General features: G+C 57.6%; 8 protein-coding genes across 8 annotated transcripts; 5 read left to right on the forward strand and 3 right to left on the reverse strand.

The window, feature by feature from the left end:
* Positions 1-902: 902 nt before the first annotated feature.
* On the forward strand, positions 903-1,792 carry PG986_007153 (Monothiol glutaredoxin-7; the record flags this gene model as incomplete). The annotated part of the gene is made up of 2 exons (XM_066843375.1): positions 903-1,398; positions 1,464-1,792. 2 exons carry the CDS (start codon positions 903-905, stop codon positions 1,790-1,792), a joined length of 825 nt encoding a protein of 274 aa, XP_066699487.1.
* A 617-nt stretch (positions 1,793-2,409) lies between these two features.
* PG986_007154 (uncharacterized protein) lies at positions 2,410-2,952 on the reverse strand (the record flags this gene model as incomplete). The annotated part of the gene is made up of 2 exons (XM_066843376.1): positions 2,410-2,806; positions 2,873-2,952. 2 exons carry the CDS (start codon positions 2,950-2,952, stop codon positions 2,410-2,412), a joined length of 477 nt encoding a protein of 158 aa, XP_066699488.1.
* A 585-nt stretch (positions 2,953-3,537) lies between these two features.
* PG986_007155 (uncharacterized protein) lies at positions 3,538-4,487 on the forward strand (the record flags this gene model as incomplete). Its single annotated transcript, XM_066843377.1, has 2 exons — positions 3,538-3,663; positions 3,747-4,487. 2 exons carry the CDS (start codon positions 3,538-3,540, stop codon positions 4,485-4,487), a joined length of 867 nt encoding a protein of 288 aa, XP_066699489.1.
* Positions 4,488-4,851: 364 nt separating this feature from the next.
* On the forward strand, positions 4,852-8,496 carry PG986_007156 (glycosyl hydrolases family 2- TIM barrel domain-containing protein; the record flags this gene model as incomplete). The annotated part of the gene is made up of 6 exons (XM_066843378.1): positions 4,852-5,715; positions 5,736-6,038; positions 6,162-6,213; positions 6,287-7,029; positions 7,101-8,146; positions 8,289-8,496. The coding sequence occupies 6 exons, from the start codon at positions 4,852-4,854 to the stop codon at positions 8,494-8,496; spliced, it is 3,216 nt and encodes a 1,071-aa protein (XP_066699490.1).
* Positions 8,497-10,526: 2,030 nt separating this feature from the next.
* On the forward strand, positions 10,527-11,211 carry PG986_007157 (uncharacterized protein; the record flags this gene model as incomplete). The annotated part of the gene is made up of 2 exons (XM_066843379.1): positions 10,527-11,060; positions 11,107-11,211. 2 exons carry the CDS (start codon positions 10,527-10,529, stop codon positions 11,209-11,211), a joined length of 639 nt encoding a protein of 212 aa, XP_066699491.1.
* Positions 11,212-11,467: 256 nt separating this feature from the next.
* On the reverse strand, positions 11,468-13,233 carry PG986_007158 (uncharacterized protein; the record flags this gene model as incomplete). Its single annotated transcript, XM_066843380.1, has 2 exons — positions 11,468-12,867; positions 12,960-13,233. The coding sequence occupies 2 exons, from the start codon at positions 13,231-13,233 to the stop codon at positions 11,468-11,470; spliced, it is 1,674 nt and encodes a 557-aa protein (XP_066699492.1).
* An 804-nt stretch (positions 13,234-14,037) lies between these two features.
* Positions 14,038-15,281, reverse strand: PG986_007159 (cystathionine gamma-lyase; the record flags this gene model as incomplete). The annotated part of the gene is given in 2 exon segments (XM_066843381.1): positions 14,038-14,859; positions 14,877-15,281. 2 exon segments carry the CDS (start codon positions 15,279-15,281, stop codon positions 14,038-14,040), a joined length of 1,227 nt encoding a protein of 408 aa, XP_066699493.1.
* A 2,218-nt stretch (positions 15,282-17,499) lies between these two features.
* On the forward strand, positions 17,500-18,779 carry PG986_007160 (uncharacterized protein; the record flags this gene model as incomplete). Its single annotated transcript, XM_066843382.1, has 4 exons — positions 17,500-17,709; positions 17,763-18,468; positions 18,524-18,660; positions 18,714-18,779. The coding sequence occupies 4 exons, from the start codon at positions 17,500-17,502 to the stop codon at positions 18,777-18,779; spliced, it is 1,119 nt and encodes a 372-aa protein (XP_066699494.1).
* Positions 18,780-19,030: the final 251 nt, after the last annotated feature.

The raw sequence follows: 19,030 nt of genomic DNA on the forward strand, positions 1-19,030 counted from the left end.
GTCTCACACGAATTGATATGCTATGTATGTAGCCTTTGGAATGAATAGTAAGTCATGGCGCATTAAAGTTGCCATCAGTCAGGCAACGGAATTGAGAGACCTCAGCATCTGGGTGCAATATTGAGTCGAGTCGGTGGATCATGAAGGGAGCTAAGTACCTAAAGTACCTAACTTGCTAGCATGCCTACTACTGTAGTAAACTAAAGGTTAAGTAAGTACTACCAGCCAGACCAGACCAGACTGACTGACTTTCGGGACTTTTAAGGTGCATCTGCATTTGGCCGATCCGACACCACGCCACCCCCCGACACCCCAACACCTACCCATTATTACACATTACGACGACGAACGACGACGACGACCAAGACGGCCAGTCGGTCACTCGCCACATCTGCTGCACGCACATCCATCCACCCATCCACCCATCCATCCATTCATACGTACCTACATACACACATACATACATACATACATGCCTGCTTGCTCTTTGTCATAGGCAACACTACACAGCACAACGCAACGCAGCGCCGCGCCGCGCAACTACCAACTTGCTGCTTCGCTTGGCCTGCGGTCAACAACAGCGCGCATCTCTCCCATCTTTGTCTGCCTGCCTGCGCATCCGAATCCGAAATCCGCCCAAGGTCCGTTCCAAGTCGATGGCGTAATATATCGTCTGCCATCTGCTCTTGCGATACACACAGGCACATGTGGCAGCTACCGGCATACCGGCCGGCTCCCACACTTCAGCCCGAACCCCCATCGCGCTTCCGCGATCCGCCACCCCCTTTCCCTCCTGACCTGGCTGCCAAAGTCTGCGACCAACCCCGAGACGCCCTGCCCGCCCCTCTTGCATCCGCTCGCACCGACGCGCCGCGCCACACAACCCGTCTTGGTCGCCCAAGATGCCGTCTGCCCGCAGGGTGCGCTTCCTCGTCATGGTCGGCATGGCCGTCATCGTCACCACCCTCTTCTTCACTTCCAAATTCGGCTCCGACGAAAGCCGCGCCTTTCAGGACTTCTATGGCAAGACGGTCAACGCCATGGAACGCAAGCGAGGCAGCGGCGGCGCCCAGATCATCATGGACGGCAAGGGCGCCACCGCCGTCAGCGAAGCCAAGGACAAGGACGGCGACGGCTCCGTCGGCGAAGATGACGTTCAGCAAGCAAAAGAGATGGCCGAGCGCCTTCGCGCCGCCGAGCAGAGGGCCAAGGACCAGGCCAACGCCAAGGCGCCCCTCAAACCCGACGCCCCCAGTGAGGTCGTCGGCGTGGGCAGCTCCGCCGGCGGCCAAAACAGGAAGCTCAAGGACAAGGAGGCTTCCGCCGATGCCAAGGACGAGTCGGACCCGGCTAGCAAGGCCGAGGCAGCCTTGAACGAGCTGCTCAGAAAATCCCCAGGTATGTTGCAGCAGCTCTGGATTTACCCCGACCGACGCCACCAATCAACCTCTGACATGCCGTAGTTGTCGTTTTCTCCAAGTCGTATTGCCCTTACTCGAAGCGGGCCAAGGGAGTCTTGCTCGAGAAGTACACGATCGACCCTGCGCCCTACATTGTCGAGCTGGATGAGCATCCGATGGGCAAAGAACTGCAGGCCAAGCTGGGCGAGATGACGGGAAGGTCGACAGTCCCCAACATCATGGTCAACGGCAAAAGCATCGGGGGCAGTGATGAGATCAACGAGCTCGATGCAAGGAAAACCCTGATTGACAAGATCAAGTCCATGGGCAACAAACGAGTCTCCATGAAAGAGAGATTTGGCAAAAACGGCCCCAAAGGAGGCGATCAATAGTGGTTAGGGTGGGTAAAGTCCAGCCTCCAGCCTCCAGCCTCCAGCCTCCAGCCTCCAGTCTCCAGTCTCCAGTCTCCAGTCTCTTGCGACGACCGGCCAACCTGTTCCGTTTCCATTCCCCGAGTTGTGCCGGATACTAGATATCCTTGGCCTAGAAGCCTGGCCAGCTGGCTATATTGCTGCGCAGGCGGCGGATCCATGTCGGATCCGGGAAAGTCAAGTTCGGTTCCATGACTCTATTGACTGGCTTGGAATAGGGGGTTCATTGGAGCAAACTGGGTACTCGCAAAAGGAGACGTCTCTACGCATTCGAGACCCCCCCGAGCTGGAAAGGCGGTCCCTATGGTTCCGGGTAGTTCCAGCATGAATGGATTGGCTGGGCAGTCTTGTACAGGTATATATATGTCCGTGTGTGTGTGTGTCTATGTGTGTACTTTAGAAATGATACTGAGGATTGTGTGTATATTTGGGTGTTAAGGGTACGACAGCTTTTGCGCGGCAAACTTTGGGCTTCATCTTGTATCTATATCTTTCTTTGCAACTGATTTGGAGGATGTAACCAAACACAAGCCACTCATCCATCGGCCACGGAGGGATGAGCCCCTCTTTGGCCGCCCTCAGATCCTGGGTGGTCGGCCCATTGTGTCGACAGTGCCCGGCGTCTTGGGCTTAATGCCGTGTTCGCTGTCGAATTTCGCGGTAGGGGGTTGCCGAAGTCTGATAGAAGACTTCGGAGCCTTTGCGGTAGCGAGGCCTTCGGTCTGGGCGTGGGCGTGGGCGAGGAGGATGGCGCAGAGGAGGGCGAGGGGCCGGCATGGCGAGACCAGACAGTAGACGAGCCCGACAGGATGGAAGCCGAGTCGGATGAAGGCACTGCACCTTGAGCTGGCGGAGTGTGCTGTTGCTCCGGCATCGTGGTCGGGGTGGGGTTTGTGGTGACGGGCGAAGAAGCGGGATGCTGCCGTGGTAGAGCAGGTCTTGTCTTGTCCGAGGGGGTTGTCGCTTGTCGCTTGTCTGTCCAAACCTCGGACATGACGATGCCTATGCTTGCTCTAGGCACATATTTATTTATATGCCTACATATTCGCGCGCCACTGTAGCTTTTGCTGGGTGTATCCAGCCGCATGGGCCGCGAGCCGTCGCGTCAGCAGCTGACGCATCGTGACTCACTCGATTCGGGGCGGGCAGCATGTGCGGCCGGAGTGCGTGTTTCGCGGTGACGCGGCCGGTTGGGGGCCATTCCAGTTCGCCGCGCACAAGGGATACGGGATAGCTACCTACCTGCCTAACCTATACCCTGAGAGCCCTGAGAGCCCTGCCAACTATATGATACTATTCCCAGCTATTTTACTGTCGGCGGTTTTACTACAACCGCTGCCGTCACCACCATCACCACCACCATCACCACTACGACGGAAGGAGGCATTTTTGCCATGACGTTGATGCAATTGCCATGGCAAGTGCCAGCCATGGTGCTTGCACTGATACTTGCACTTGCGCTTGCACTGATACTTGCGCTTGCGCTTGCACGTATACTTACTTGCGCTTGCAACCTTGATGGCTCGCCATGATGCTGGCTGGCTGCCATCAAGGTGCCCAGCGCTGCTGCTCGCGCCATAGCCGTGACAGGCCCCGAATAAAAGCACTGCAGTCGGCCTCTCATTGTTTGCCAGCAACCAGCAACCAGCATTTCCCACCGTCCATCTAGAGACAGAAACTACCTCCGGCATTGTGTGATGGCCAAAATGGAACTACTGCCTCCCGAGATCATCCTGGGCATGGTAGAGCAGCACATGAACATGGCGACCGTCATGCAGTTCATGCAGACGACCAAGGCACGTTCCCCCCACCCCAACTCTCCTCAGCGTCGCGTGGCGAGCGAGGGGGAAGATGGAGAAGCAGAGGAAGGCTGACCGGGCATGGTCGTCTACAGACTGTTCGCTCTATCCTGCAGACCTACGAAGCATCTATTTGCAGAGCCCAGATGGCGGCACGCCGCTTGCCGCCCGCGGGCCATGTGCTATCTTCGCGCGGCCCCGAGCGTCGCGTCATTGCCGCCAACACGTTCGCCGCAGTCCTGGAGCTGGATGTCCGCCAAGAGCGCATCAGCGATGCCTTGCGGCACGACTTTTGGAACACGGGCAGTCCCCCGCTCCTGGGCCCGCTTACGCGGCGCCAACAAGCACGGCTTCTCGAGCTGATGAGGGCATCGCTGTGTCGCTGCGACCACATTGCGGACATTGCGGCGGCCTGCTCGCATCCTCGGGCCCCTGCCGACACGCGCACCGCCCAGATCGACTACATGGCGTCCCTGTCTACGGAGCAGTTGGCAGCGCTCTTCTACACGGTCGACATGGCCGGGTTCGGGTTCGTGCGGGCCCGCAAGTACGAGGCCGAGGACCCGCTGGTGTGGGAGAAGATCACGGTATTCGAAGAGTGCCTGCTGCGTCACGGCTCTTGGTTCCTGTGGGCGCACCTGCAGGGCGGGCAAGCAAGCCACGCGACCCAGCTGATCGAGGCCGGCTTGAAGGAGCTGACGGACTGGGAGACGGGCAAGGAGGGGATGCTGCCTGGACTGCGAATGTCCCTGGTGGACGCGTACCGGGCCCGGCTCGGGGACGCCCATGACGTGGATCTGGAGGCGTCGCTGCGGGAGCGGGTAAGAAGGCAGGTGATGGCGCCGCAGAATACCTGACCCAGGGCGGTGTGGTGGTGTGTTGGTGTGGCGGTGGAGCACTCTAGGGGGGCCCTGATTCGGATCCCGGCCCGCATCGGCAAGAAGACCGGGTTTGCCGCCATGCACGGAGTTCCCCTTGTGCTCTTTCCCCGTCATCCCAGCAGCCCAGGATCCCCGGCGTCAGGGCCAAGGGTTGAGGGGGGCTCGTCCCACATGTGCTCTAGTTACGCCGGAATATTAGCTGTGTCTACAGACTGTAGAAAAGAACAGAGCCAGCCCGGAAGTCTTATATAAAAGCAGTATGTTCCGTGTCCTTCTTCCAATAACGGGTTCTCTCGTGACTGGCCAGCCTCGCTGCTTGCCGCCGCCACCACCACGTACAATGCCGCCCGTCAGGAAACAACACCCGGCCTCCCAGCCAGACTGGAACAACCTCGGGGTGCTTCACCGAAACACCCTGCCCCCGCGCGCCAACTTCTCCACGTACCGGTCGGCCGAGGATGCCCTGAGCTACGACATGGCCAAGACCCAGGCCTGCTGCCTCTCGGGGGCCTGGAAGTTCCACCTGGCCCAGAACCCGTTCGAGGCGCCCGAGGGCTTCGAGGACCCGTCCTTTGACACGGCGCAGTGGGACCGGGTGACGGTGCCCAGCATGTGGCAGCTCAACGGCTACGGCAAGGGCCCGCACTACACCAACGTCAACTTCCCCATACCCGTCGACCCGCCCAATGTGCCGCTGGACGACAACGAGACGGGGTCGTACGTGACGACCTTTGAGGTGCCCAGCCACCTGCAGGGCGGCCAGCTGCGGCTGAGGTTCGAGGGAGTCGACTCGGCCTTCCACGTCTGGCTGAACGGCAAGGAGGTCGGCTACCACCAGGGCGCGCGCAACCCGGCCGAGTTCGACGTGACGGGCCAGGTGCTGGAGCGCGGGCCCAACACGCTGGCCGTTCGTGTCTACCAGTACTGCGATGGCACCTACATCGAGGACCAGGACCAATGGCGCATGAGCGGCATATACCGTGATGTGTATCTGCTCGGGTTCCCGGCAGAGTCCCGCATCGAGGATCTCTTTGTGCAGACCAAGCTCGACAGCCAGTACGTCCATGCCCAGCTCCATGTCCGCGTCCGCACCGCCGGCAAAGGGGACGTCAAGGTCACGCTGCTGGGCCCGGCCATGGCGGGCACGCTGGTGGCATCGAGCGCGGCGACGCCGTCGGGCGGGACTCTGGACTTCTCGCTGGCCGTGGACAACCCCCCCTGAAGTGGACCGCCGAGACGCCGACACTGTACCACCTGGTCGTGTCCATCGACGAGAGGAGCTACGTCTCCCACCGCGTCGGCTTCCGCCAGGTCGAGATCAAGGATGGCCTCATCAAGGTCAACGGCAAGCGCATCGTCCTGAAAGGCGCCAACCGCCACGAGCACCACCCCAAGTTCGGCCGGTCGGTGCCGCTCGAGTTTCTGCGGCAGGATCTGATGCTGATGAAGACACACAACATCAACGCCATCCGTACGTCGCACCAGCCGAGCGATCCGCGGCTGTATGACTTGGCCGACGAACTGGGTGTGAGTATATCCGTCTGGTTACTCTCTTTCTCTCTTGTTATACGCACACACTATATGTGTACATGTAGTGCGTGTGTATGTGTGTGTGTATGTGTATGATGCTGACTGGGATGCATTGCCTAGTTTTGGGTCATGGATGAGGCCGACCTGGAGTGCCACGGATTCGAAACCATCAGTAAGTTCTGTCTCTGCACGGGGACCGCCCATACGCCCATATGCACACACACGCAGGACTAATATCTGCCCAGGTGATGCCAAGCTGAGTCCTGCGGAGCGTGCCCTGCCCTTCCGCGAGCGCCAGCTCCTCACACGGCTCGACGCCGCCAAGTGGACAACGGATAACCCCGACTGGGAGGGGGCCTATGTCGACCGAGCCAAGCAGCTGGTGCATCGTGATCAGCTGCATCCGTCGGTGATCATCTGGTCTCTGGGGAACGAGGCCTTCTTTGGTCGTAACTTCCAGGCCATGTACGGCTGGATCAAGTCCTTCGACGACAGCCGCCCCATCCACTACGAGGCCGACATCTACGCCGAGACGATGGACATGTACAGCAGGATGTACCCGCCCATCGAGGAGATTGTCAGCTTCGCCAAGGACCCGAGCAAGACGAAGCCCATGGTTCTCTGCGAGTACGTACACGCCATGGGCAACGGGCCGGGCAACATCAAGGAGTATGTCGATGTCTTCTACCAGTACCCCAAGCTGCAGGGCGGCTTTGTCTGGGAGTGGGCCAACCACGGGCTCCTGAAGAAGGACGAGGCATCCGGCGACGACTTCTATGCATACGGCGGCGACTTTGGCGACGTTCCCAACGACTACAACTTTGTCATGGACGGTCTTCTCTTCTCGGACCACACGCCCGGTCCTGGCCTGGCCGAGTACAAGAAAGCGCTTGAGCCGGTCCAGGTCGTCTCGCATTCGCCGAGCAAGGTGGTCGTCATCAACCGGTACGACTTCGTCGCGCTGGATCACCTCGACTGCGTCTACGTCGTGCTTGACGAGGGAGGCCGACTTCCCTGACGGGGAGGCTCGACATCCCGGCAGGCACTGGCCCGGGTCAGACGGCCGAGCTGGCGGTCCCGACGGCGTCGGATGCGTCCTTGTCGGGAGAGGGCACCCTGCAGCTCTTCTTCCGCCAGCGTACCCAGACACTGGCCCTGCCGCCGGGCTTCGAAGTTGCCTTTGCCGAAGTTCCCCTAACGCCATCGGCAGCCGTCGCCCTGGCTGCGCCACCGGACGCTGCGGCCAAGTTGAACATCAAGGAGACCGCCACCCTCCTGACCATCGATTCCGGGACTACGGCGTGGACATTTGCCCCCGTCTCTGGCAAACTGCGATCCGTCAAGAAGAACGGAACCGAGTTTCTCGCCAGCAGCCCCGACCTGACAATGTACCGGGCACCCACCGACAACGACGCGCCGCAAGACGGCTGGGACTGGAAGGAGAAGCGGCTGGACTTGGCCAGGTCCAGGACGCGTGGCTGCACATGGGGACACCCCGACGACGACGAAACCACCTTTGTGGTCCGGGTGCACCAGTCTTTCTGCCCCCCGACGCTCTCGTGGTCCATCGACTTGAGCCTCACCTACACCTTCCACGCCTCCGGCTCGCTCAAGATCCACGCCAAGGGCTCCCCCAACGGAGACTGCCTCCCGCGCACTCTGCCTCGCATCGGCTTCACAATGGAGCTGCCGGGCGAGTGGAGCTCCGTCTCGTGGTACGGCCGCGGCCCGGGCGAAAGCTACTGCGACAAGAGGCTCTCGCAGCGCCTCGGCGTCTATTCGGCCGACGTGTCCCAGCTGTGGACAGACTACGAGTTCCCACAGGAAGGCTCCAACCGGACCGACACGCGCTGGCTGAAGCTGGCTCACGCCAACGGACAGGCCATCATGGCCCAGTTTGCCGATCTAGACTGCGCCGCAGTCGGCAAGAAGCCGGCAAGAAAGCTGTTTGACTTCCACGCCTCGCACTACCGCGTGGCTGATGTCAAAGCGGCCAAGCACCCGTATGAGTTGCACAGAAAGAAGACCGAGAACGTCGTGCTGCGGCTCGACGCTGCCCACCACGGCCTGGGCTCTGGCAGCTGTGGACCTCGCACCCGGGATGAGTATGCTTTGTTGACGAAGGACTTTGATTTTGGCATTGTACTACATTAGATAGTCGGATAGTGACCGGGCCTATAGAGAAATGAATAAATATCGATACACAGCACCCAGGGCAAGGCTCTGTCCCATTAAACCATCAAACAGCGCAGCCCCTGAGGAACGCGCCCCTTGTCTACCGTGCTCGCTGGAGGAATTGATCCACGGTGAACATTGCCGCCGCGCCCATAAAGCCTGCCTCGCCGTTGCCCGCGTGGCCGACATGAAGATGGTTTGCCTGGTTGCCGCGTTCCGCAAAGTCCCTCCCGCGGAGTTCGAAGGGGTCTGCATCGACCCGCGGACCCTGGTCAGGTAAAGGGGGCGTCGGGGTGGGCGGTCGCCCAAGGTGACGGGGGAGCATGGGGCGCAGTGGGAACCCCCACGGTCTGTTCCCCTGCAGTAGCGGCGGCGGCGGCATGTTGGCTCGCCGCATAAAGGGCATAAAGGCCCGACCTCCTTCGTAGTTGGGGGATTCTGGAAATACCGGCAGCTGCGCTTATGTTTACATTGGAGGAAGCTCTCCTGATCATGGTAGTATTCGCCAAGGCACAGGTAGCACCACTCGTGACCACACACGCCTGCGGCAGTAGAAAGTTAACGTCATGTTTGCAAGTTCGCCACAACTCTACCGAGACTTACAGGTGATGTGGTCGCAGCCCGAGTACTTGTGGACATCTTTGTGACACCGTGGGCAAGACTTGGTCATCTCCTTCACCTTCTTTTCGGAAGCCTTGTCGCTTTTCCTCTGTTTCCTGGTACGCCGGTCGTAGGCCTCGCACGTCTCGCCCCCGTGCCATGGCAAGTTGTGGTGGCTGCACGATGACGCTTTACAGGCGTGGCATTTTACCCTGGCACAGGCCGCCTTGTGAATCTGCCCAGCGCCACACCGAGGGTTGAGGCACCATCGAAAGTCGCGGAAGCTTTCGAGCGCCGCCTTGGTCGCGAGAGAGTCGTACCTGAACACGCATTAGGCCCCCAGTACGGTAGTCACCTCCCCGATGTATTGGAGCTGGTGCTGGTGCTGGCTCTGGGATGGGGTGCAAACCTCTCAAACGTTTCCGGGTCAGCGAATGTCCTCACGTCTTCGAAGGCCAGAAGACCACTGCATTCGGGGCATTTGAGGCGATCCCACGAGACCGATGCCATACTCGAGGCGATCCACTGACCGATGCAGCCCCGACAGGTAGCCGGCTGGTGGTCGCAGGTCTTGGCAATCCGAGCTGGGAACTCGGATATCCTCTTGTCGTCGCTACAGACAATGCACGTTTCTTTTCCGGGACCAACCAACCCTCCTCTTGCACGAACTGTTCATGGGCAGTGCGGGCCAGTTCGAAATCGACAGTGGACCCGAGGCTGACACGCGAGTGCCTTCCCAGGGCCTCCCCTCCAAGGACATACTTATGTCCTCTAGACCAACCCGCCCCCCCTTTCGACGACTTGGGATGACGGACATTGGTCAGTATCCTATCGTGAAGCCACGTCTTGAGCGTGCGTGTCCCAATCGATCGGGCACAGCTGAACGGATGAAAAAGGTACTCCTCGTTGACCCCTCTCACGATGACGTAGTTCCTCTCCGCTACTAGATCGACGAACAGTGTTTGGCAGAGCCATGTACCAACACGGCGGGCTTCCCAGTTGTCCCCCTGCAGCAAACCAGGTCGCAGACCATCCCGAGCCGAGACCACGACACGGGAGCCGTCGTCTACCCCCAAGCGTGCTGCGATATCGGCTCTGAGTTCCCGCATCGTGATGCCAGCTTCGATGCTGTCCATCAACTCATCCACCTCGGGCGAGTGGAATTCAAGACGATCACTCCACAGGAGGCGGAGGCTGCGACTAGTGTTGCTTCGTGCTGCCCTGTAATAGAGGGCGGCAATGGCGCGCGGTATCCTATCGTCGTGCACAACATCGCCGCCGTGATAGAAGGAAATGCCCGCGTCATTCTCAATAGAGTTCACACCAGCTCGATATTTCCGGCGCAAGAAGGCCGAGATTTTGGACAATCTCGATACACTGGGGGGATGCCAATCTTAACTTCAGGTCGTAACCTATCTAGGTCAACGAGCTTTATCTCTGATAGTTGCGACACCTCCTGTCGCTCGACTGGCTGTTCGCGCGGTTGACGACGATGGCTGACATGGCCGTGGGAGTGATTGCCGTAGGGAGGCCTAGTATGTTGTTGGGAAGCCGCTGCGGAGCGATGAACCATTTCGAACTTTCATTCGTGCCCAAAATCTCGCAGGGCGTCGCGCCAGATGGCGTAGCTGCTTTTAGGGATAGGAGAAGTCGCTGCCCCAAAACGAAGTCTTTCTTTCTTGTTTGAACAGCTGGCTCACTGCGCAGCCCATGGGATCTGTCTCGGACGGAGAGCAGAGCAAACCCCAAGAGTCTTGGACGAAGGAAAGTTACATTCTCGAATGGAGCCCAACGATGAGGAGCGAGTTGCACAAGCCAATATCACCAATGATAGGCGCAGATGGTCGTAGTGAGGCTCTGGATGACAGCCGCCGGCTGCCTGCTCGAGTAGTCTGGCCTGCTCGGATTCCAGTGGTGGATGGCAATCCACGACCGCCCGTCAGCAGGCCCCGAGCTTCTCGGAGTGCATGCATGCTTATGCAGCTGGTACATGGCGACCCAATGGTTCTCCAACTTGGATGGTGGTGTGCACCCTCAAACCGACCTACTGCGCCCGGCCAGAGGGTGCTCTGTCGTCAGTGGCCCGGAAACCATTCGGGGGCGGCCAATCATCTTGCAAATCACACCCTTTCGGCAGATTCGCCAGGTTTCAGTTCGTCCACATTATCCGCGGGACAAGCATCATCGGGAACTCCTGCCAGGACTTTTGCTTCACGGGGTTTCGGTAACGACTGTGAATCATTGGTATCTTGACTGTATTATGTGGTAATAGATAAAAACACAAGAAAAGGAAAAGGAAAAGGAAAAGGAAAAGGAAAAGGAAAAGGAAAAGGAAAAGGAGAAGGAGAAGAAGAAGAAGAAGAAGAGGAAGAGGAAGAAGACGGGAGAGAGATAAAAGAAGGGAAAAGCAGTGCGCAACTGATAATGCTGAATCGAGCGACTGAGTATAAGATGCTTCGGCCTATTTGCCAACGATCAAAACGATATCAAACTCGTTAGTTGATATCCACCACCACTATTACTATTACTACTATTACTATACGACATCGATGCAAGTAATGGATGAGTAGTCAAATTCGGTCAAGAACACGGGACGCCACCGGTGGGTAGTTTCGTCCTCAGGGGCTCCCGGCTGGATGACATGTCAGCATTTAATCAAGATCCATACCATGCAATGTTTGGTTGCCGAGCTGTGCGTTCGTGACGGACTCGTCCTCGGGATTCCCCAGACCGCCGTGCGGGCTATGCTGCGGTTCTTCTTCGTCATTCATCGCACGACTGATCTTGCTCATGCCCTTGCATGCCGTATCGGCAAACCAATGAAGTTCGTCCAACGTGAACTGGTTGAAGTTGGGGAACTGGCAATCGATCGTCTTCTGCCAGCCGGAAGTCGGGTTCTTCTGCGTGGAAAAGTAATGCGGAGCACTCCAGTCACTGGGTTCCAGGTCGTGCGGTCGATCCCTATCCGCGTACGCCCACGCCTGTTCTTCCTCTTCTGGCCAATACGCGACAGGTGAGCCATCCGGCGCATCGGGCTGCTGGATACCGGAAACAACCTCTACAAAACGTTGCTCCAGAGTGCGGCCGAGGCCCGAAGGGTCTTCCAGATCGTACCCCGGCATGGGATGAGGCTCTTCCCCAATGACGTACTGATCATAGCCAAGAGAAGCGACACGGCAGACGCGCAACCGCAGCTCCATCTGACGAAGGTAGGTTGCTATCCACCTGTGGTGCTGCGGTGGCCGCGTATTGGGCATTCCGATCCACAAGACATCATTTGGGTTTTCGGTCAGGCCGGCGCTGTGCACCTTCTTGAGATATACTTGGTTCAGGTAGAGCTCCTTGAGGGAGTCCTTGAAGCACTTGAACATGGAGAGCAGCCCACACCCGGGCACCTCGACACGGCGGAGCTCAAGATAGGTCAGTCGCGCGAGAACCGACTTGGGCGGCTTCCGTATGGTCGGAATGGATCTGAAATGCCAATCGCCGATGGTACAGTCGCGCTGGGTAGTCGTCTTGATGGGCTCAAAGGCGCCGTCGTCCCAGTCCAGGCTGATCAAGCAAAGGCTTTCGAGGTTGGGCGCCTTGCCAATCATCTCCCATAGGCGGTGCCGGAAGTTGATGGTCTGCGCCTGCCCTTCTTCGTGCCGCCGCACCGAGATGAGCAAGTTCTCGAGGGCGGAGAAGGCGTCGATGATGTTCCTGACGTCGCGGGGGTTCCTCCACAGCTTCACAATGGTGGTGTCAGTCACGTTTTCCAGGACGAGCGTTCTCAACCTGGCCGACTCCTCGGGCCGCTGGGCGAGGGCTTCAAAGGTGTTGCCGAGGATCATGGTGGCAGCGCGACAGTGCTTGGAGATGAGCTGAAACGGAAGGTTCAGACGAACGGCCGAGACATTCGGGGTGTGTCCCAGCAGCTTCCCCAGGTTGTCTCGGTAGTCGACTTCGGTGAAGGAAGCCTCGTTCAAGCAGTATCGGTCTCGCAGGGTCGTGACGAAGGCCTCCATCGAGGGGACCGCAGAGAAGATCTTGCCCAGGTAGCTGACCTCGCCTGGGAGAGGATGAGCACATGTCTCGTGTCAGCAGTTGGTGCAACGTCGCGTGGTAGCAGCGGTAGAGCAGGTAAGCAAGTAGGCGGCTCACCGTCGTCCCTGACCAGCATGAGGTCAAGATAAAGCGCATGACACAGATGGCCGATGCGCCTCAGAGCGTCCTCGTCGAGGGGGCGTTCATGCCTGGCGACTTTGTCGAGGCGCGTGAACTCCAGCTGGAGCGTACGGAGGACGTAGGGCTTGATGATATCATCAAAAAGGCGGCAGACGGTGCGGAGGCCTAGGAGGGAGTTTTTGTCGCCATAGTGGTTGATGACGCAATACTCGAGGATGGAGAGGACGATTTCGGGCGGTAGGATGTTCATACTTGCAGCTGTAGCTTTTGATGGGATGGTGTTGAACATGGAATCGAGTGGAGCCAGGGACAGACGGGATGCGACCAGCCCGGCAAGTAGGTTAGGTTAGGCCAGTAGGCAATATTGGCAGAGGGGGCAGAGGGGGGTCAATTCCCAAAAATAGACCAGCAGAGTCCACCTTGCTAATCTCCTGGAATCAATCAATACCTAACCTACATCACTTCTGTACTGTAGATCGCCGACATCAAATGACACCAGCGCAAATCAATACAGTACATAAAAGCAGGCGCGTGCCGGCACCTACATACACATATACCTAGGCACCTACTCCCAATAGCATCAAAGGTATAATGGCATGCACAGGAGTACAACCATGGGCGGTTGCTGCCATAATGTACTCCTTTCTATCTTCTATCGTCGTGTGGGTAGGTATGTAATAGAAGGTGCACCTCGCTAGCTAGATCAAGGCACACTGGATACGCGTCGAAGAAAATCATGCGAGGACCACAATACCACATACACATCCCCCCCCCAAAACCACATGCAAGATCCGGCTAGGCAGTCAGTTAATAGCAAGCTAATAACTCTCTCTAACCCTAAATGATATATATATATATATACATATACACACACATACATACATATGTGTGTGTCTGTGTCTGTGTCTGTGTCTGTGTCTGTGTCTGTGTCTGTGTATCTATACACTTGATATGATATATTTGGCAACCCCGTGATGTTTGTCATCCCGTTTCCTCTATAGTAAAATCCCGTAACGCCACGTGTCATGCTCATCATGTCCTTTTCAATCTAGCCCTAGTGTCCATTTACACCGTTTGCTGAGTCGCCGCCGAGGACCGCCTTCTCCAGGGCCTGCTGCACGTCCCTCACGAGATCGTCGGCTTCCTCGATACCGCTGCTGATTCGGACCAGGTCGTCGAAAACGCCCACAGCCTCTCGCTGGTCCTTGGGGATGCCAGCGTGCGTCATGGCGCTGGGCAGCTCCACCAAGCTCTCGATGCCTCCCAGACTCTCGGCCAGGGTGTAGATCTTGGTAAGGCGGCAGAAACGCTCGGCGGCGGCATGGCCACCCTTGATGCGGAAGGACAGCATGCCACCGCCCATGCCGTCGCGGTGCTGCTTCTTGGCAATGTGGCGGTGGGGGTGGGAGTCGAGCCCCGGGTAGTTGACGGCAATCACGTGAGGGCTCGCCTCCAAGGCCTTGGCCACGGCTGTCGCATTGGTGCTGGACTGGCGGACGCGGAGGTGGAGCGTCTTGACGCCGCGGTGTGCGAGCCAGCAGTCGAAGGCCGAGGGGACGGCACCGCCAGCGTTCTGCAGGAAGGCCAGCCGGCTCTGCAGGTCGTCCGAGTTGCAGGCGGCGAGGCCCATGACGACGTCACTGTGGCCGTTGATGTACTTGGTGACGCTGTGCACGACAATGTCGGCGCCGTGGTCCAGGGGGTTCTGGACGTAGGGGCTGAGGAAGGTGTTGTCGACGACGACCAGCACGCCGCGGGCATGGGCAGCGGTGGCGACGGCGCGGACGTCGACGAGCCTCAGGGTGGGGTTGCTGGGGGATTCGATCCAGACGAGCTTGGTGTCGTCGGTGATGTGCTCGGCAATGTCGACCTCGATCTGGGGGTGAAGGTGACCTTGACGCCATGGGCCTTGGCCACCTGGGTGAAGTAGCGATGGGTGCCTCCGTAGACGTCGCTCACGCTGATGACGTGAGAGCCCGAGGCCAGGCTCTGGAGGATGGTGGCAGTGGCGGCGCTGCCGCTTGCGAAGGCCAGGGCGTGCTTGGCATGCTCGAGGGCGGCGACGGCCTGCTGGAAGTTGTCGCGGTTGGGGTTTGCGCTCCGGGAATACTCATAGATGCCGACGGGCTGGCCGACCTCGCGCTGGGCAAAGGTGGTGGACAGGGAAATGGGCTCAATGACGGCACCGGTGGTGGGATCATGGGGTGCTCCGGCATGGACGGCCAGGGTACCAAAGCCGAGAGTTGGCGATGGCGCGCGGGGTGGAGTGGCGATCGGCTGCTCAATCGGGACGGTCATGATTGCAGTACTGGACGGACGGGAGACACAAGAAAAAAAATGCCCCGCGTCGCTTGTCTTTTATTGGAAGGTGGCAATGTTGTCACCCGCGGTCCAGATGGCGCGAGTAGTAATGGTAGGAGAGGAGGAGGAGGAGGAGGGTAATGAACGAGTCTGCGTCAGATATGCAACTGGCCGAGGGTGATTTATCGTCTTGTGTTCCTTGGTGCAAGATAGATCTGGGTTTCTTTTTTTCTGACCACAAGAAGAAGAAAAAAGTTCTATCAATATGTTTTATTTCTCTGCGCCCACAACAAAGTCAGCTCGGCCTGCATACTCATCCCATGTACGATTTTTCCGGTGGTGTCGGAGGTCGGCTCCACCACAAGCTGGAGACTGGGGAGGCGTTTGGATTGATTGTTTTAACAAAGGGAAAGCCGGTCCTACTTACACTGGTCGGCCTGTTTCTTTGGTTTAGTTTGGTTTGGTTTTGGTTTTAGTTTTGGGGGTTTTTTTTTCGGGGGGGGTTTTTTCTTTCCCTTTCTTAAAGGAACAAACCGTCCATGCAGTACAGTCTGGGAGAGAGGGACGAGGACGGGTCTGCAGAAGAGAAGAGCTGACCGCCCGTTTCGCAGTGACGACTGGGCCTTTTTATACCTAATCTACTTACCCATCACTTATTCCCTGGGAGGAGGCCAAACCAGCCCAAATATTATGTTATAGTGGGAAGAGATTTTGTAATCCGAGGCTTGCCGCGCAAATGAAGTGTGACCCAGCTGAAGCCCACTTATCGGCCGGCGCATTGCTACTGTCAACTGTGCTGTGGTAAGAAGTACCTTCTATTTATACCTGCCTCCCACTCTCTACCTCTGCCGCCGTCCAGACCGTCTCGGGAGACATGCACGACGTGCAAGACGTGCGACGACCTGGGGGCGGCCGATGAGGCCCGTCCACGAGCACGCAATAAGGCACAAGGCCATCTTCCAGAAATATCAAGTCAAAATCACGCAATTTCCACGGGCCATGGAACGATGCGAAACAAAGTTCTTGACCTATACGACCGACACCTTTGCGTAAGCGGTCCGTTTAGAAAGCGGGCTCCTTTGCCTATGACTAATTCATTCGCCCGGTGCAGGTATACTTGGCTACCTACTTGGGAATGCATGTGTTCTTTCGTTCGGCCTTGGTCCTGGCCAAATCACAATGGGAATCCGTCCTGCGAATCAAGAGCCGCGATGGCAGCACGGCCAGATCCTCTCCTGCCTGCCTGCCTGCACTTGTGACTAAATATTGCATCACGTAGTTTTCTTGCCTTAATTTTTTCTTCTTTTTCTTTGTATGCGTTAGGTCTATACTTTTATATATATATACTATGGAGCTATATATATATATAAGGGTAATATACCTCCGCCGGGCGTGAACTACATACTGCATGCATAGGCATAATAAGTACCTACCTACGGGCATGCCGGGCCATGCCTTGCCATGGATGTGAATCAACAGACCAAGGCTAGCAGGGTAGGAAGTAGGTACATAGGTAGTTGGATGTTCCTAACCTTAAGTCGATTCAGTAGTATGCACATACTTACTTCCCGAATTGGGTCGGTTCGGTAGCGCCCAGCCCCGGACGATCTGGCATCGCTTTATCATATCGCCGGACAGTTGAGGGATCGGGGCGGGCCGGAAAGCCGGGAGCGCGCGAATTTGCTCTTGATGAAGGACGGTAGTAGGTAGTACAGTGTCGGATTACCAATAAACCATCACGTTCTATCGTACAGCAGCCGACCCCGGTGCACTGCGCGGAACGGTGGAAGAAGGTCGTCCGTCCTCTATCTAGCCCAGGACATCCATCCGGATGCATTTGCCCACCATCTCAGCTGCATATTATGGCGGCATCTCGTGAAAGAGGTACATTTCCCAACCGCAGATAGATGCGACCAATCATGGTTAGACACCGCGCAAAGACTGCGGCGAGAGCGCCGCCATTTCAACACATCGGTGTGTAAATGATGTAAGCATGGCGACAAGTTAGCTTCTTCTCCTGCATCTCTCGAACCGGCAATGGCCGTTGCCCTGGGATACAACATCCTCCCCTGCTTGTGGGCAGGCTATCGTCTGCTCCAGGGGAGGGGATTCATAAGTCCACAGGATCCTTTCCTGGGGACGGCCTTCGTTTCGTGAATCCTGCATCGACGAGGCAATGACACCGCCATTTGGCAAACCCGTCTATTCAAACAAAATGCCCCAATTTGCCCAAGTGGCTGCTGTCGCCGTCCTCCTGGCAGTTGGCTCAGCTCGCCACTGCCAAAACCTCACCATACCAATTTCCATCTCAGCTCGCAATGGCAAGTTTGACTTGCAGGCCCCGGCTACCAACATCGATGTCACCAACTTCGTCCTCGACCTTGCGCAGCCCGGCCACAATCTGACGGAAGCCGTCTTGGATGAGGTTAGAGCCAAGGTCCAGTATCTGGGGCAATGCTGACCCTGTCCCTTACTTAGTACGTGACTGTGAGCGGCAACTACAGCATTGCCGCGACCTATTGCGAGCCGGACTGCGGGCCCGGCAAGACTGTCCAAGTCCTCACTCACGGGATCGCCTTCGATCGTAGCTACTGGGATTTGCCGGTTAACAACTACAACTACAGCTACGTCAACCAGGCGGTTGATCGAGGCCACTCCGCCTTCTTCTTTGACCGCCTGGGGCTCGGGCAGTCGTCCCACGGCGAGCCCGTTAACGAGGTCCAGTCCTGGCTCGAGGTTTCTGCCCTTTACGCCCTAACAACAATGATCCGCGAGAACAGGATACCGGAAATCAAGGCCAAGTTTGACAAGATCGTCCACGTCGGACACAGCTTCGGCTCCATCCAGACGTATGGCTTGGTGGCCGCCTACCCGGATAGCTCCGACGGAATTGTGCTGACGGGGTTCAGCCAGGCTGCCTTTCTCCCTTATTTCCTCCTCGGGAACGACTTCGTCAGTGCAAATACCATACCGGCCCTCGTGACCTATCCTGCCGGGTACTTGGCTGCCAGCAGCGTGTCTGGTGCACAGATAGGCTTCTTCTCGCCAGGTCAATTTGACCCGTGGGTTCTTCAGGCCGCAGCCGCGACCGGGCAGCCTGTGACTGTGGGCGAGTTGCTAACTGTGGGCGGGCCGTCATCGCCGAAAAACGCGTTCCGGGGACCGGTATTCGTGGTTACAGGCGGTAAGGCACGCCGAGCTCTGTTCAGGGACGTCTGGATACTGACTGCGCGTCGCAGAGCGAGACATCCCCTTTTGTGGCGGGTATTGTCTTCAGGCCAATCGATCCATACCTGCAGAGGTAAAGTCGTCCTTCACAAATGCGAGCTACTTTGACAGCTTTATTGTGCCGAAAGCAGGTCACGGCCTAAATCTTGTGAGTACCGGGCCTTACTCCAGAGCGATTGGCTGGTCTAATCCTTTTCCTAGGAGTTCACGTGGCCTATCACATATGGGAGGATCCTTGGGTTCATCGATGCCCAGGTCTCGTCATAAGAACGGCATTGCCATCGGAGCGTTGCCGTGCTGCTTGATTGCATGAAAGAAAGAGGAAAGGAAAGAGGAACGGAAAAAGAAAAAGAAAAGGTTTCCCGTACACAAACGAGTCGACAATCTGAGAGTATGCCAGCTTTCTCTCCATAGCATACGAGCACGGTCGAGATGATCAAGATTTTTGGGTCGTGCCCCCCTCCGGATAGTTGGCATGTTTGTCGTGAGTATTGCCATTCTAACGTTGGTAGCCACTG

Source organism: Apiospora aurea, assembly GCF_038362705.1.
Source record: "Apiospora aurea strain CBS 24483 chromosome Unknown utg000005l_segment0_segment0, whole genome shotgun sequence".
Classification (NCBI taxonomy): domain Eukaryota; kingdom Fungi; phylum Ascomycota; class Sordariomycetes; order Amphisphaeriales; family Apiosporaceae; genus Apiospora; species Apiospora aurea.